This window comes from Pyricularia grisea (genome assembly GCF_004355905.1).
Source record: "Pyricularia grisea strain NI907 chromosome Unknown Pyricularia_grisea_NI907_Scaffold_7, whole genome shotgun sequence".
Taxonomy (NCBI): Eukaryota; Fungi; Ascomycota; class Sordariomycetes; order Magnaporthales; family Pyriculariaceae; genus Pyricularia; species Pyricularia grisea.
This window is the reverse complement of record NW_022156720.1, coordinates 2,231,642-2,248,340: the sequence shown is the minus strand read 5'-3', so window position 1 is coordinate 2,248,340 and position 16,699 is coordinate 2,231,642. Positions and strand designations below refer to the sequence as shown.

Sequence of the window (16,699 nt, the reverse complement as noted above, 5' to 3'; positions counted from 1 at the left end):
TAAGCCGCGCAATTCAAGGGCTTGTCGAAACTAACACCAAACGACTGGGCGATAAGCCCTGCTGCAAATGGCTGCGCCATATGCTACCATACCTCACATATAATCTCGCCGCTCGTTAGCTAGCGGGATAGTTTGTCCGGTGCTCAGCAGGGGAATGCTTCAATGTCACTCTTTTGGAAAATGTTTGCCTGGTCGTGATTCAGCGCATCCTTTATTTTTTGGGGTCTAAATCCCATACTATTACTAAAAAATCTCTTTGCGAAAGATCACTCGCCGCGCGGAATATTTTATTTCCCCGACTTTTCGTCTGGACATCATGAACAGAGATATAAATAGCAGGAACTTGCTGCGTAAGGCCCAAGTCACTTCGCCTGGCCACTGACCAAGAGTCATCCATGAGTTTCAACGCTCTTACTGAGCAATGAGCATATACGGTTTTTGCGGCCCGCCATCATGTTCCCGAGCACGAACTCGCAAACGTGAGGCTTGGGGATGACAATTACCAAGTTCCTTGAAGATGTGATCGGCTTCCTGTTTCCTGCCTCAACGAAGAAAACGCGGGCACACCCTGCGTCTCTGGGTTAGACTGGCCGACATGTTGAACTATCGAGGAACTTTGGTGGGCTTGTTAGTTAGTGTCTCTGCGTAATGATCAAGGCAATTATAGGGTGGCGATGGTAAGTAGGGTCCAACCTGATTACATTCTGATGAGGTTGTTTTTGATAATATATCACATATTAGGTTTAATAAATCCGGAATTAGTAGTGGGAAACTTAGCAAAAAGTGAAGAGCAAGTAACCCAGAAGTCCAGATACCGAAGCCTACTTTGATCTTCTACAATCTATAACAGTTCCACCAAGGTCAATAATGAATCCTGGCTCACATGCGTCCCCAAGAACCAAGAATCCTGCCCCTGACATGGAATCAAGGGGCTCGCAACACCTTTGCGGGGCACCACATGGCTACCGGGCTGCTGAAGAAGCACCAAAATCGGCCACTCTTTTGCACATTGCTAACATCCATGCCTACCTTACTCCTGTTATACTGCTTTGGCAAAATATGCTTAGTGCGTTGCAGATTTGTGCCCTGAGTTAATCGGATTGTATATACAGAACTGATACTGCCAACAATAGACGCTCTAACAAGCAATCCTAGTTTTGAAGCAAACCCCGCCCAAAAGACGACTCTGTTTAGGTCATGCGCTAATACACAGTTCAGGCGGTCGGAACAGGTTCATGTCATTTTCCCCCTCATCCTAAATGTCGTAATTTCTCGACTGACAAGTTGGATTGATATAAGTAATGGTACTGTCTCAAGGTCCTTTAAGGGTAAAGAATCGCCTCGGATGAAAGCAAGGTGCCGGAGAATTAAGGATTCTGGGTGCCTGACACCCACATAGCTAGCTCTAGAGCACGATGTATTGATCAAGTCTACTGGTGTTACTGGAGGGTGTGCTGAGGTCATACGCAGGTACGTTAGATGCAGCAGACGCATGTCCTATCCTAGACCTAAGACACCGTCAATCCCTACCACGGTAGGTCTCCTGCATGGTGCGGGTCTTGCTGTGGGTTCACACGTCTGTACAAGCTGTGAAAAAGCTGCTTCGTAGAGTTGAGTGACAAGTTGACCTATCCAACTTGTCAAATCAACAACGATGTTACGCCACTCACCGCTCCACGCCCCATGAATCGGGGAACTGACCCGTGATAGCCGAGTTTAGGACAATGCCGTCATTCTTTGCCCTAAGTAACCCAGCTGACAGTTAAAGCAGCAAATCAAGATATGCCGGTCTTTGAGCAAGTAAAGTCAGCAACAGCATCACGAAATGAGCAAAAAATTCCATAGAGAACACAGAAGCCGCGGGTTTGTGCCTAGTTCTAGATGACTACTGAACATGCTTTCCCGTCTCAGCCCTTTTTCGAGAATGAACCCCAATTACGCCGCCATGGAAACCCAGAGAAATAAAACAATCATGCAAGTCCTGTCCTCAAACCCAGCCTAATCCAGCTTAACGATAAAACGTGGATAAAATTAAGCTGCAAAGGCCTCGGGGAAGCGCTTCATGTTGTTCTCGAGGGAACCGTGGTTGGCAAGGAACTGAACGTAAGCACCATCGACCTTGACGCGACCAGCAGCCTTCTTCTCGAGGTACTCCTCGCGACGGAGGGGGGTGAAACCCCAGTTCTTGGAGATAATGATCTTTTGGCGACCGGGGAACTTGTACTGCGAGCGACGGAGAGCCTCCAGGGCAAGAGCACGGTCTAGTTGAAGGGATATTTGTTAGCGTACATGCCGAATCTTGACTGGTTATATGGATGGATATTGAACATACTGGAGTCACGAGTGCGGACACTCAGGATGATCTGGCCGATGTTGACACGGGCGACAGTGCCGTTGGGCTTACCCCAGGCACCACGCATACCGGTCTGCAGTCTATCGGCACCAGCGCACGACAACATCTTGTTGATGCGGACGACGTGGTACGGGTGGGCGCGGACACGCAGGTGGAAACCTTCCTTTCCGGCGTTCTTGACCAGGTACCTGTAGAAGCGATTCTTGTCAATCCATGTCCTGAACTTTGCCTTCCAACAACCCTCCTTGCCCATAACTATTATCGGTATTCGGGAGTCGTTGGCACTCACTTGTTGGCGCAAATACGGGCAGCCTCGAGAGCCTCGGAGCTCAGCTGCTCGTACTCGTTCGAGACGAGGTGGATGCACAGAGGGAAGTCATCGACAGTAGCACGCTTGCGGCCCAGGTCGAAGATACGAATCTTGGGGTCAGGCACACCACGGTTGAACCGCGACTTGGGGTACGGCTAATAGAGTGATACTGGTTAGCACAGCGCTCCTCGGTGGGCTGAAGTCCTTCCCTCCATGTCCGTATAGTCGAACTGCAATATTCGTAGACGAGCCGGTCCACAAAGCAGTCGCCCTATCCAGACCACCTTTTGACTTTTCGTCGAGCAACATGATCCCCCTCTTGTGTTCCGATAGCAGCGATCCAGTATCCCACTTCCACCTCCACAATCACATATTTCCGCTCAGAACATTTCAAAGAACTTCTCGTGACTGACCTTGTTCTTGCAGTACCGGTAGCAACGAGCGGGACGACGGGCCATTTTGACTGATTTTCTGTTGTCTTGTGCTGGGTGGTTTGGTGATGATGTCGTCGTTCGGCTGAGGATTTCTCGCAACCGGGGGGAAACGGGGGCCTTAACGCTTTTTCCTTGACCAGGCTTGATTTCAAAGCAAGGCGAGGTCCGCCGCGGATTAGTCAGTAGTATGTGGGGTGTTTTAGGGTTCGCATCGAAGAGGGTGCGTCAGAGTGAGCAATATGTCACGTGATAATTATCGGCTTACCCACTCTGGGCAAAATCTAGCGGGGAGCATTTTTAATGCAGCGCTCACATTCCAATATTGTATCAACTTCTTCCGTCGACAACCACCATTTCACCGTCGCCAAACCGTAGTCGACAAAGATAACCAGTCAAAATGGCCCCCAAGAAGAAGTCCACCGACAACATCAACAGCCGTCTGGCTCTTGTCATCAAGTCCGGAAAGGGTATGCATTTGTCACCATCGCCGGGACAAATTTAACATTGTTGCAAGATCCTCATTACTAACACGGACGAATCTTAACAGTCACCCTGGGCTACAAGTCGACCCTGAAGAGCCTGCGCTCTAACAAGGCCAAGCTCATCATCATCGCCGGCAACACTCCCCCCCTCCGCAAGTCTGAGCTCGAGTACTACTCTATGCTTTCCAAGACCCCCGTCCACCACTTCAGCGGCAACAACGTATGATACCCTCTATCCGTCGCTCCCACATACTTCTACCAATTGCTCTCGGCCGGGCGATTCGAGCCAGTCTCGTTTTGACCCGCGCCTACCCAGCGAAGAAGTCTCTTATCTAGACTTTGGAGGGAAAAACTTTTGAAGCTAACCCTTTGTTACTTTTTTTGCTCCACAGATTGAGCTCGGTACTGCCTGTGGTAAGCTCTTCCGCTGCGGCACCATGGCTATCCTCGATGCTGGAGACTCGGACATCCTGGCCGACCAGCAGGCATAAGTCCCTTAGGGGAACCTGCTTGGAGTGACAAGGCTACAATTCTTCCATGACTTCAGGATGGTACGGCGTTAAGGATGAACTGGGATTGGGCAATGAACTGGTTATCAAAAGCAACAGCAATGGGTAAAGGGACGGCCCTATATTTTGCGTTTCCCTGAATCAACTTTGATCAGCACGTCCGCTCAGAATTGCGAGGGTTCGCTTTGGCCCCGTAGCAGTAGCCTAGTCGAATGAGACTAGTGCCTAGTGAGGAGCTTGCATCTGGAGTGTGCTCTTGACACTCTTAGCTCAGCCTGAAATGAAAAGTGAAAAAAAAGTATAGATCAGACATTTAAAACACTTGCCGGGATGCAGCTCTCTCCTTGGGTCAGCATGTGGGTGGTAATTCTCAAGTGAGAGTCATTCGCCTCTGTGATGATAATAGATGTGATTTAACACTGTACAGAGTAAAGAAGTAAGCATACGCAGTACCGGTTAGAAGAATCACATGCTCCAGGAGATGAATCCCCGGGTGCATACCTGGTTTGGGTCAGGTTGACAGCGTGAAAGTAAAAGGGATGATGGGTTAAAATTTGGCGTAGGGATACTCGCTGGATATGTGTACCGGTAGGTCACAGGACGCAGTCAATATCCGAGTAACATAGACTCTACTACAGTCACACTTGACGAGCCCTTCTGTTACTTCTGGAAATACATGCCTGCCTGCCATGCAATTATTATTAGATCTAGATTGACTTGTCCACCTTCTATAATTTGTAGTGTGGGGTGACCGCGATGTCGAAGTAGTTTGCATTGACAACAAATTGCACGTAGCCAGCACCTCCCAACGTGGGCAGGATATCCGAAATTGGACGCATATATGTGGGTTCTATAATAGTATACTCTCTGTGCTGCTACTGTGTCTAATATAGAAATGGCAGGGTTAACCACAGTAGAACATAGACCCCTGGTTTCACTGTGATAAGTCCTCCTGACTTCTCCATCATGGCGTTTCGCAGCTGGCGTCGGTACTACGGATATGTTGGCGGGAGGTGGAAACCTAACGGTATTGGACGACGGGTTCAATCAGAACGCCCAAATATTTACCGTGGGTCGATTTCTGGGACATTGGCCAACAGACCCTGTTGACAGGTTCCCATGAGTCTGATTTGTAACTTTTTTTTTTGTTCCTGTTCCTGAGTGTCCTGTGAGAAGCCTTGCCCTCTTCGGAGCCTGGCCAAGCATTATGCCAGCTTCAAATAGGTTTTTTCTAAGTGTGAGCTCCGTTTCAGTCCACGGAACCCGACCTCCTTTGAATCATACTGGCAAATTTTATTACGTTTTGCCATAGCACCACAAAAGGTACTATAATATGACAACGGTCGAAACGGGACCAGCAACAGGGTAAACTGTCTTTGCAACATGTGTCCGGCCACAACTGCACCCGTCTTCGGTGATACTTTACTACAGGACACTAAGCATGGGCGATTGATCCGACTTGGACTGTTTATCGACACGCATTCGCGCACATTCCGGCCGCCAGCCTAGTCTAAATGAGAATATATGTGGCTTTTTTTTTATCCATGTCTCGAGAGATTCTGTCGTCGCACATTCGATGAGCTTTCATCTTGTTCTCATCTCAGAGCGTATGGTTTATCCAGCTAGTGCAGGTAAGTTAGCGCGGTGTTCGCCCGGTGGCCTTCTTAGAGTTTTAGTAGAGGCAGCCTCAAAGAAAAAAAAAATCGTCGTAAAGAGGCTTCAGCCAAAGAAAAACTACTCAACGTAATCGCAAAGGCAAACATCGGATCGTCCGTTCAAACGTTGCTGTTGAGACCACAGTGTGGCGTAGGCTTAGTCCGCTCGGCCTTCGACTCCAACTGCTCCTTCCGTAAAAAGAACAAAGCCAAGTTCCGCCCGCGATTCGACACTTAAAGAACCCACTTTTTGGCCTAGAGTCCGTAATGTCCACACCCAATAATAGCGGTCCCTCTTCCATTTCCCACCTGTGGAACCCCTTTCCCCTGCGCGTCCTGCACATGGACCATTTTGGGTGTTCCTTAAAGGAGAAGAGAGAGAGAAAAATAAAAAAAATAAAAACAGTCTGTCTTTGGCAGCGGTGAGGACAGACGAATGAGCACGCCTCAACTCGAAATTGCACCCCAGCGTCGACTACGCTACAGTCTTTTGCCCAACTACTGTCTACTGTAGGTTACTTACTCGATCAAGCTTGTACAATTTCTTCGGGTTCGTTTCTCACACCACTTGGTTCGGTTCAGCTTTGTTTCCTGCGGGGGATTCGCAAGAAGAAACGTTTCCGCCTCTCGCCTGCATTGCATTCCAACGTGGCGCCCGGTCACCCGCCCGCGCCCTCGTTGCCTGCCCAACATACGGTAACAATAGTCTTTGTTTCGACCCGGCGATAACAAAGCTCGCTCGAAGCATCGTGGAGTTCCAGAGAGACGGTCCTGTCACGACTGGCCGGTCATTTGCGCAACACGACCCGGTATTTCCAGAAACATTCAAGCAAATCATTCGCTACAAACGAACCCCACGGTCGCTAGCTAGCCACCACCAAAGCAAGAGTCGTTGAGGGGAGATCTTTCGAAGTCTCAGTAAAGCCTTAAGCAACTAACAAAACAACCCAATATCTTCGCTACTGTATACACCAACACAATCTCAGTCATGTCAGCAGCAGCAGCGGCTAGGAAGCCTCCGGGCACCGGCCGCGATGCCGCAGGCTCGCCCTCACCGGCGTCTCCTGCGCGCGCTCCTGCTCGCACTTCCACGCCATCCTCTCCTGGAGCGGCTGGTGGCGTCGCGCGGACTCGATCTTTGCGAGGTGGAACACCGGTCACGTCACGCACCGCTCGCGCATCTCCCCTCAGCAATGGAACCAATGGGAGGAGTTCGCCTGGCCCGGGCGGCAACCCTGCTGAAGATGAGGCCGCGCGCGCTGAGACACTCAGCCTGATTGACGACCTGAAGGAGAGACTGAGCAAGGCCGAGACTTCTGCGGAAACGACGCAGAGGCAGGCCGAGGTCCTGCAGAGCAAGTTGGATGAGGCGATGGCCGAGCAAGCACGTCTGGAGGAGAGGCTGCACGAGCAAGAAGAACAGATTGAGGCCTTGAGTAACGAAAAGCGCGAGTCAACAAGACGTATCCATGAAATGGAGAGTATCTACGAAGCCGAAAGAAGCGCAATGGCCAAGGAGAAGGAAGAGATGGGCAATCGTGAAGAGGAGATGCAGACCGTCATCCAGAGGCTAAAGGACAGCTTGGCTCAGAGGAACGTCAATGGGGCTGACGATGAATCAAGGCCGTCAAGACAAGGTAAGTCTATTGCAACAGCAAAGTTTATGCTTTATCCGACTGGTCCGAACTATTGTAAAGCTAACACCATCTCTTCCAAAGCAACACATTCGCCTGGTGTTGATGGTAGTTTCGCTCCGCCAAGCTCTCTTCAGCGCAGCGATTCTCGCAACAGCTCAAAACTTGTGCTGCAGAAAGACAAGCTCATCGAGTCGCTACGCCTTGAACTCGCTGAGGCTCAGATCAAACTTGTTGAGTCGGAGAACCAGGGCGGTGGGCGACTTCAGGAGGTTGAGCGTCTGCTTATGGAGACGCGCATGGCCAACGCTCGTCTTCTGGAGGACAACGAGAGTTACCAGCTGTTACTGCAGGAGAGGACACTTAAGGGAGACTTTGGTCGCAGTATCGGTGGCGGTGGCGCTTCGGATGCTCTAGCTGCCCTTGAAGGACGCACAGGCTCAAGTCACGAGAACACAGGCGGCTCAAGCCTGGCAGACGAGCTGTCCGAGGCTAGTAACAGCGATGAGGCCTACCGTCGCCTGGAGGTTGAACTTCGCTCGGCCAGGGACGAAAACAAGGCGCTTACGCTGTACATTAACAAGATTATCGAGCGACTGCTCCAGCGCGCCGACTTTGAGTCCATACTCAACCAAGATGGAGACACCCCCGACTTCAAGCCGGCAAATACCAACAAGGAGCTCCCAGCGCCGCCAGCTTCGGGACCAACGCTTCTGCAGCGTGCCAAGTCTATCGCGATGGGCAAGCCGGGAGACGGCCCTGCGCCTGGCAAGCCTCGACCGCGTCCCATGTCTTTTATGCCGAGCAACACTCAACCTTCGTCGGCGCATGCGAACCCGGAAACGGCGCCCTCGATTCCAATCGGGCTGACCCGGAACACATCGGTGCGCCGCGGTGGTAGGCCCATGTCGGAGCAGTTTACATCCGGAGCTGCCAGTGTTGTAAACCAGATGTATCGCGGTGGTGAGGGTGGTCCTCTCTCGCCCACATTACGCGGAAATCAGACATTCTTCCACCCTGGCACTCCATCTGCAGGCACACGTACACCGTCTGGAAGCCGCTCCAGCGTGCCCATGTCATCGTCGGGCAACTTCCCCGGTATGCGAAGCGAGACTTCATCCACCAGCGGTGAAAGCATCCATCAGCCCGCAGACACCAGCTCACTCACGAGCAACAGCCCACCGCGCTCCGGTGGAGGTGCGGGCGCGACTTTTGGTGGCAACAAGCCCCGTCCGCTTCGACTCGTGCAAGAAAACCCGGATATTAGTGCCAGCCAGCAAAACAAGCGAGCTAGCTGGATAGGATGGGCATTCGGCAAGAAGGATGAGAACTCGCCGTCCCTGGCTGGAGAGACGGTCAAGGAATGAAGTGGCAGGGCCACTGCGCGCACGTTACGACCACGAGGAACACACGACTTACCATGATGGGACAACATATATGGGAACATTGGAGAATCTGACATGAAATACCCCTTTCAGCATCAACGACAGGATAGCATACCCCCTGAGTCTTACTTCCTTTCAGTCATGCATATGCTCACTTTGTCTTTTGGCGTCTAGCTCCAGGGGTTGGGGTCTATCCTTTCTTTGTATACATGTTAGGATGAATAATGTAGGGGATATGGAGTGATGACCATTGCGGGAGAATCGGTTGGATAGCACGGGATGATATGGGGAACAATGACATAAATATTTGTTGGAGTCTTTGATAGTGGGAAAGAGGGAGAGCATGTCGCATTTTTTTGTTTATCACCTTTTGTACTGTGTTTCTGCGACAAGAACCACTAATGTTTTGGTGCTCACAGTGAGCCAAGATGGAATATGCTACAGCCGAGTGGTTGGGCGAGGTTTGCGCTTCTGTTTTTTTAGGATTGTTATTTTCTGCCTAACTATTTCCCACGATGCCCAATAGCACCAACCAACCTTTACAAGTATATAATACTCCTTTCTGTTTCAAATAGAGCACGCACGTATAGAACAAGATCGCCTTCGCTACTTTTTTTCTTTTTTATCATTGTAATTTGCTTAGCGAAGCACTCTCTCCGTTGTGTTCCTGTATTACCCCCTCCTTTTTTTGTCTCTTCCCCCTTACAGTCAGTGCTGTATTTCTCATCTTTTCAGATGACCATACGGATGACACCTAGTTGGCTGATGAGTACAGTAAACAGACCACACCTTGATAAGATGCCAGGATTCTTTTCATACGCGAGCGAGTAAGATTCGGGACTCACATGGGCAAACAAGATAAAAACACCCCCCTAGTCACGACGCCAGCGCTACGGGCCGCGTCTTCGCACCGTTGATGGCGGCACCGAGAAGTCCCCATATTTTCTCGTCTTATGTTTGTCGACCCCATGAGGACAAGGCATTACATAGATTACTGTCAGCCCCGGGGTAACGTTGGGTGTGGGGTGTGTATTGTCTTCTCATGGGGTGAGATTGGGGGTGGGTGGGATTGTATCCTTTTTTTCTTTCCCTTGAGTTTTGAAAAAAAAAGGAGGGTGGTGTAAGCAGCTTTTTGCTGACCCAAAATCACTAACGTGTTTTTCTTCTTTCTTATTGTTATTGTTACTTGCATCTATCCGAGTAATCCGTTCCGGCTGGTGAGCTTTCGAGGACTGACTTGCCCCTTAACAGCTCTAGATTGGACGGTTGGCCAAGTCCCCCAGTCATCCCGAGTGGGAGATTTCGTTTAGCGCCCCCACCCCCAACGCAATGACGAGCAGGATTCAATGGGAAAACTAAGTTATTTTCTTGTTGCTGTTTACGGCGAGGCTGTTTCTCGTTGTTTCCTGTTATCTTTGTCTCCTGGCTCATCATATCTTTTTTTTTTCTTGCCTTGCTGCATTGCCGCGAGTGCAACTGCAGCTACAATCCACATTAGTGTCTTGGGGGCCCAACTGCTTGGGGAACTCTCGGGCTGGTCCACAAGGTTGCCTTCCATGTCGTGCAACGGAAAAGCCCAAGAGTAGGTAGGTAGTTCAAGCGTCAGCTCATGAACTCCTAGGTATTTCTTAATCATCTGATTTGCCTGACCCTACTCTAAATTCCAATAGGTGGTGTGAGTGTCATTACTTTCCCCCCTTACCCCCTATGTATGTATAAAATGGTCAACTTTGTCTTACAAATTACACATAGCCGACCCGGTGGGCTAATTGAGTAACATGAAAAAAAAAAAAAAAAAAAAAAAAAAAAAAAAAAAAAAAAAAAAAAAAAAAAACACCAACCATCTTTCATTACCTTAAACGGCCAATCGGATTCATCACATCTCCTCGAGCTCATATTTGTTTTTGCTGATGTATTACCATTTAAAGGAGCAGCATACGCGGCTTTTTTCGCACTTTGCTCAGCTACTCGGGATTTTGCCGATGCACGAGCGGGCGACTTGCCTACAGCGGTCATTACCTAAAGCCGCTTATATTTTCTTTTTTTTTTCACGAATAGCACAATTTCTTTATTTCTTTATTTCTTTCAGCCTTGTGCAATGTAGCATCCCGATGCACGACAAGACTGCTTGGCTCGTGATTCTGTTACAAAGCCCATATCTTACCCAGCAGGGCCGAGGTGCATAGTGTACATATCGTTTAAATTCCAAGCCCCAACGCAAAGTTAGGGGGAGCAGATAATACACAATTTTGTTTTTGGGGTCCATTTGGTCTAATGGCACTCTGAACCCCCGTCTGCCTTTCAGAGGAGTGGTTCCGTTTCATCACACCAATACCTATTGCTATGTGTAAAGTGCAGTAGCGGGAGAGGTAGGGGGGCGATTGATACCGTACCCCGTGTGGAGGACTCGCCACGCGACGACTGGGATGTTTTGCGAGGACCAAGACAAGAAAGGAATAATATCTGACAGATTGCCTGTTTTTGGCCGTCACAAAAAGACGCTATACTTACAAGACTTGTTATAAAATATTGGGGAGGAAAACGGATGCTGCGGGTAAAATAATGGGGTTGAAGGATTCTTAAGCGACGTCACCATCACGCATTTTGCTCCTGATTATATCCACGTCACGCGCGCACCACCCATGGAAAATCCAATCAGTTCAGTGGTTCGCCAACAGAAAGAAAGCATACAGTAGGAAGCCCGGGCAGTATGTGTGTGATGAGCAAGGGCACAGGACACCGACATCAAACTGTCTCTCTTGTCCGAGGCGGCTCTCGCCGAAAAGCGGTGTCTTTTTTGTGCTTGGGGGGAAAGGGAGAAATGGAGGGGTAACATGGGCAACGCCGACGGATCAGACAGCCGAAGTAACAGGAAACAACCCAGAAAGAAAAAAGAAAAAAAAAGATGATGGTATTGCATGAGAGGGAAGGAGGGTTGCCAGCAAACGCAGCCAAGCTCGTTTTGCGCTACTACGAAGTACATATGTGGGATGCATAGACGGGATAAGCCAGCCCCAAACTCAGCCCAACTGGGCTGGGACCTTTTGCAGCTAAACCGTGGGTTTTTTGCTTTCTTTTTCGGTGTTGCCCACCATCTTTTCATGCAGCCGCGGATCAAGAGACTGTGGTTGGGTGGTTCGGTCTTTTGATATGTTACCAAGTTTTTTTTTTCCAACTCTCTTCAAAATGGGTACGGGGTACTTCAGTGTAAGTATGCAAGTAACCGGACTGCAAGCCTGATTCGGCTCAAATTACGACCCTGTATTGCTGGTTTGTCCAATTGTAATCCCTTGTTTCGATGTCCTCCTGACGCACTTTTTTTTCTCTTTCCGTTGGATTCGTTTGTTTCTCTTGTTCCACAGTTGCCTTTCTCTTGTTTGTCTTCTCCCAAAAAAAAAAAAAAAAGTCGGGAGTGGGATAAATTGATTTGGGGGCCGATTCGCAGGTAATACGGGGGCTACTGTTGAATCTTGGCCAAGTGGGCAACATATCGTCAAAATAATATATACAGTACAGTAAAGTGCAAAAATAATAATAAAGTAATAATAAAAGCAGAGTCCCTTGATCCTGACTGACAAGACTTCCCGCGTGCAGATTGCTCCACACAAATCAGGTCAAGGGTCTTTATGTGTTATTGCTATTACCACGTGTACTGCACAGGGCTGGTGGCTAGGTACAGTCTGTAGGTACTGTTCACCGGTTACTGGGGTTCTTCTGGGTGGATCGGATACTCCTCCTCCCCTTCTTAGTAGTACAGCACTGTATCATCACCTCCAAGCCCGGCCACAAGACACAGCCCACCCAGATCATGTACATTAAGGTAGGTAACATAAAAAAACAGTAAGGCAAGGGATTGTAACCAAGTACAGGGATCATATTCAATATCACCAATATCATGGTCTTATTGGAAACCCGCAACCTGTCATGATGTGTGCTCTCTTCTTCCGCCCCCCATCGGCTCGCCCTCGAGCCAATCGCTTCAACGCTCGCGTAAGACATCTTTGCGATGTAGATGCGGCACCATCATTGGCTGGGCGGAATCTCGGTGCTTTATTGTCGAACTTGCCTTATTTCTCCGGACAGTTTTTTTCTTTTCCTTTTTGAACAAACTAAAATGAATCTTGAATCTCTTTGGTTGCGTAACGAAGTTCGAATGGGGAAAATTAGCAAGATCATCGTTCTTGGGGAAAACCAGAATGGATAAGAGGAGCAAAACCGAATAAAAAGAAGAAATAAAGCAAAAAAAAGCAAAAAAGGCACCCATTGGAAGTGAACCCACACAAGGCAACAGCACCCCCCCCCCCCCCTACCTACCTTACCTACAACCCCAACGGCGAGCGGCTTTTACCGTTGCCCAAAAGAACATGACTGCAGTTTTGGCAAGCCTCTTATTCCGACCCCCTGCCGTAATGACGACCCGACCAAAATAAAAAATTAACGAATCATCCCCCGAAAACAAGTCACAAAAAAAAAAAAAAAAAAAAAGAAAACGCCTACTGGACTAGTGGCGGACTTGGCAATTCAACTCCCCCCATGATTAACGGAAGGATTCAACACGCAACTCGGCTCGAAGTGCCGTTGAATCCTTCGCCCGTCGTAAGCACCCCTCACTCATTGTATTGTACTTTGTTATTTCATCTCCTTTTTCTTTTCCTTGAGGGTATCAAACCATTATTACAAAAGAAAAAAAAATGTGAACCCCACCTTCCCCTTCCCATGACCTCCCTTGCTTATATCGAACCTAAATCGTACAGAGTTCGTCAGCCTGCCAGGGCTAGAACTAGTTTGGGGTGCCCACCCACTGTTGTCCTCGGGTGACTGCCGATTTAGGTCGTGTAAAGTCCGACAGAGAGAGAGACCTAGAGACCTGCATGTACTCTGGGCTTTTTCTTTTTCTTCCTTGCATTACGCTGGTGCTGGCTTACATCATAGAATGGAAGACATCAAAAAGAAAGAAGTCTTTCTGACCTACATCCCCGAGCGTGTGGGAAACACTTAGCCATACGAATCAGAGATCTGGGCATTGCCAATCCAAAAGACTGTTTTTGATTTGATTTGAGCATATTCTCATTATCGTAGATCCTCCAAAGATGTAATAGTCCTCCAAACCAGCAGTGGCGAAATTCCACAAAGAAAAACCAAGCCGCAATGTGCCTTCATCGTGAGGCTGCCGTGATATATAGTACATTTGTATACATGTATTTTTTGGGCGGTGTATGTCAAGAGTGGTATAAATGAGGAAAACAAAGTAAAAGAGATGGGGAAACAAGAATGAACACCTCTGGCTCGTGGAAAAGAAGATATCGTATACAGACCGCCGTGTTGCTCCCACCCCAAAGTATAACCGCTTTGAAGAAAAAACAGGGAAAGGAAGAAAATAAAAGCGACACATGGTTTTTTTTCTCAACGACCCCAACCTTGTGATCTTGCACCTTGGTCGTTGCTAGGCAATATGTCTCTGCCCCTCGCCGGGGCCATCATCATTACGCTGCTGCCCATAGAAGGCATCGCCAGAGGAGGTAGCGTGCTGTGCGTTGGCGAGAGCATGCCCATATCGGAGCTTACTGGTCTCTGACAATAGCTCTCGGCGCGCAGGTCGAGGGTGCCAATGTCGAAGCGCTTGGGACAGCCGTCTTCCATGTGCCTAGTAGAGACATGTTAGTTAAATGTAACCCCTCTATATTTGTTATTATACTCAAGAATTCATTTCCAAGAGCTCTACACATACCTTCTAAGTGTGTCCTTTCTCGCAAATAACCTGCCGCAGTAGTCGCACTTGTGGTTGCGCTCCTTCATGTGCACGCTCTGGTGGTGTCTTTGGAGGTCCGTCTTGCGTACAAACCTCTTGGTACAGCCTGAAGTCTGGCACGGGAAGGGGTACTCCCTCTTCTCGTCGTGCGTCTCCATGTGCGCCTTGTAGTTGTAGCTCCTACTGAACATTTTGCCGCAGCCCTTGACCTCGCAGAAGAAGTTGGCATCTTCCTTGCTCGTCGTCGTCCTCTTTGTCTTCTTCAACGGCCGCACCGCCCGCCCCTGCTTGTGTCGGTCGCCGGCCCCACCACCCAGGCTCGACTGGCCCGGGCTGTAGTAGCTGTCGTTCTCGGCTGAGTTGTAGTCTTTGTTGCTCCAGGCCGACGACTGCGTGTCCGACAGGTACCCGGAGCTGGCCACCGTCGTCGAGTAGACGCCGACGTCTGCTGGGTAAGCATTCAGCGACCTGGCGGGCGAGGGATACTGTGTCATGTCCCCTCCGTGGCGGTAATCCAGAGGCGCGGCCTCGACCTTAATCCTGGGCGTCATGGACTGCAGCATCATCGGCGTGCTGGAAGTGTAACCCAAAGGACCTCTTAAAGAGCCAACTGGCGATCGGGAGTGTGGTGGAGGAGGACTGTGGGAGAGCATCGAGTCCTGGTGCTGGTGAGAAGCGTAGACATCAGGCTGTCCGAAAGAAGCCGCTGAACCAAAGCCCCCAAAGCCGTCGTATGTTGCCGACACGATGCTAGGCATGGTCTGGCTGGTAACATGGGCCCATTCCTGCTGGCCCATGCTGTCCAGAGGAGTGTGGGAATGATCAGGGTCCTGAGCCGACGAGGCCATGGAGCATGAAGATCCGTAAAGACTGAGGCTGTAGTGCTGAGCCACAAGTTCTGGCGACGGGTAGTCGATGGAAGAAGATCTATCTGAAGGAGAGTACGAATTTGGCGGGGACACGGGAGATCTAGTCAAGGGCGGCGGGAGGTCCATGACTGTAATAAAAGAGCTATCTAATGGTGTGGTGCTGGTAATGATTATGAATTATGGTGATGATTAAGATGATGGTGGAGGAGGTGGTGGTCCTCCTGACTGGTCGATGAGATCTGATGTGGGAGAGGTGGGCTGACCCTAAGTATATAATGTTTTAGGGGTTGGGGCTGGAATGCTGCGTTATACGAGAATAAGAATGGACAGAAGTGCGATGACTCTATTTCTCTTGTGTGCTTATGTGTGGGTGGTAAAGAAAATAAAATAAAATAGAAGGGTAGGCACCACTGTGGGGATATAAATGTTTTGGCGTCAACGGCTGGTGATCGACAGATAACACTCAGCCTGGTGATTTTGAGGCAGTAGAGACCAGCGTGGCTTAGAATGGCTCACTTAATAAGTGGTAAGGATGGCTGGCCCCCAACGAGGGGTGGTTTGTGTTTTTTCTTTTTTTTTTTGTTTGTCTCGGTGCCGACAGTGTTATATTCCGATGTAAGTTTTGTCAAGGTGGGATGCGAGTGGAGGTACACAGATGCCAGGCAGACGCAAAACTTATATGGATGGTTGGGGCGAGGACGGGAAAGAAGGTGTATGGTAGGTAAGGGGTAGGTACGCTTCAGTTAATTGCAAGCAAGAAATACTGATTTGATTCACAATAAACAATAAAAGACGAAACTTTTGGGGGTTCCTGGCGGCGCCCTACCCGAAGGCACGATACTGGGAAGGATCGACCCGAGCATGCGTCTGGATCGTCCAAAAAAAAATGTGGAGAGAGTGAAAGAGACGAGACTTTGGAAGAGAGAAAGTGTCCGTCTCCCAGAATGGGAGTCTTGTTAATGTAGGTAGGTAAGCAAGGTAGCCTGGTAACGCGGCGTAGGGCTAACAACCAACGACTAATGATGTGCTTTGAGACCCCGGATACCTTATGTACAAGGTGAAAGTAACACAAGGAGGGAGGCGTGATGAAAGGGGGGTGGGATGTTGTGCGTCAGATAAACGGGCTTAGGGCTGGCAGTTGCAGATGTGCAAATCAAAACGAGGATGAAGAAAAGAGAGATTCAAAGAGGAAAGAGGGGGGAAGAGAAAGAATGTGTGTGTGTGTGTGTGTGTGTGTGTGTGTTTGTGTGTGTCTATGTGATGTAAGCCTTTCCATGGTCCATGTCTATCTATGTAACGTGAGTAGGTGAGTTTTTGGG

The 16,699-nt window shown here is 49.3% G+C and overlaps 4 protein-coding genes across 4 annotated transcripts; 2 read left to right on the top strand and 2 right to left on the bottom strand.

Annotated features, from left to right (window-relative positions):
- Positions 1-1,837: 1,837 nt before the first annotated feature.
- PgNI_09675 (uncharacterized protein) lies at positions 1,838-3,235 on the bottom strand. The gene is made up of 4 exons (XM_031129657.1): positions 3,077-3,235; positions 2,643-2,818; positions 2,333-2,541; positions 1,838-2,261 (listed from the first exon to the last, which is right to left on the bottom strand). Exons 1-4 carry the CDS (start codon positions 3,119-3,121, stop codon positions 2,032-2,034), a joined length of 660 nt encoding a protein of 219 aa, XP_030978031.1. The 5' UTR covers positions 3,122-3,235; the 3' UTR covers positions 1,838-2,031.
- Positions 3,236-3,411: 176 nt separating this feature from the next.
- PgNI_09674 (uncharacterized protein) lies at positions 3,412-4,536 on the top strand. Its single transcript, XM_031129656.1, has 3 exons — positions 3,412-3,564; positions 3,645-3,799; positions 3,972-4,536. Exons 1-3 carry the CDS (start codon positions 3,495-3,497, stop codon positions 4,068-4,070), a joined length of 324 nt encoding a protein of 107 aa, XP_030977444.1. The 5' UTR covers positions 3,412-3,494; the 3' UTR covers positions 4,071-4,536.
- A 1,584-nt stretch (positions 4,537-6,120) lies between these two features.
- On the top strand, positions 6,121-9,656 carry PgNI_09673 (uncharacterized protein). Its single transcript, XM_031129655.1, has 3 exons — positions 6,121-6,253; positions 6,326-7,380; positions 7,462-9,656. The coding sequence occupies exons 2-3, from the start codon at positions 6,732-6,734 to the stop codon at positions 8,742-8,744; spliced, it is 1,932 nt and encodes a 643-aa protein (XP_030978004.1). The 5' UTR covers positions 6,121-6,253; positions 6,326-6,731; the 3' UTR covers positions 8,745-9,656.
- A 4,124-nt stretch (positions 9,657-13,780) lies between these two features.
- PgNI_09672 (uncharacterized protein) lies at positions 13,781-16,005 on the bottom strand. The gene is made up of 2 exons (XM_031129654.1): positions 14,491-16,005; positions 13,781-14,406 (listed from the first exon to the last, which is right to left on the bottom strand). The coding sequence occupies exons 1-2, from the start codon at positions 15,504-15,506 to the stop codon at positions 14,166-14,168; spliced, it is 1,257 nt and encodes a 418-aa protein (XP_030977439.1). The 5' UTR covers positions 15,507-16,005; the 3' UTR covers positions 13,781-14,165.
- Positions 16,006-16,699: the final 694 nt, after the last annotated feature.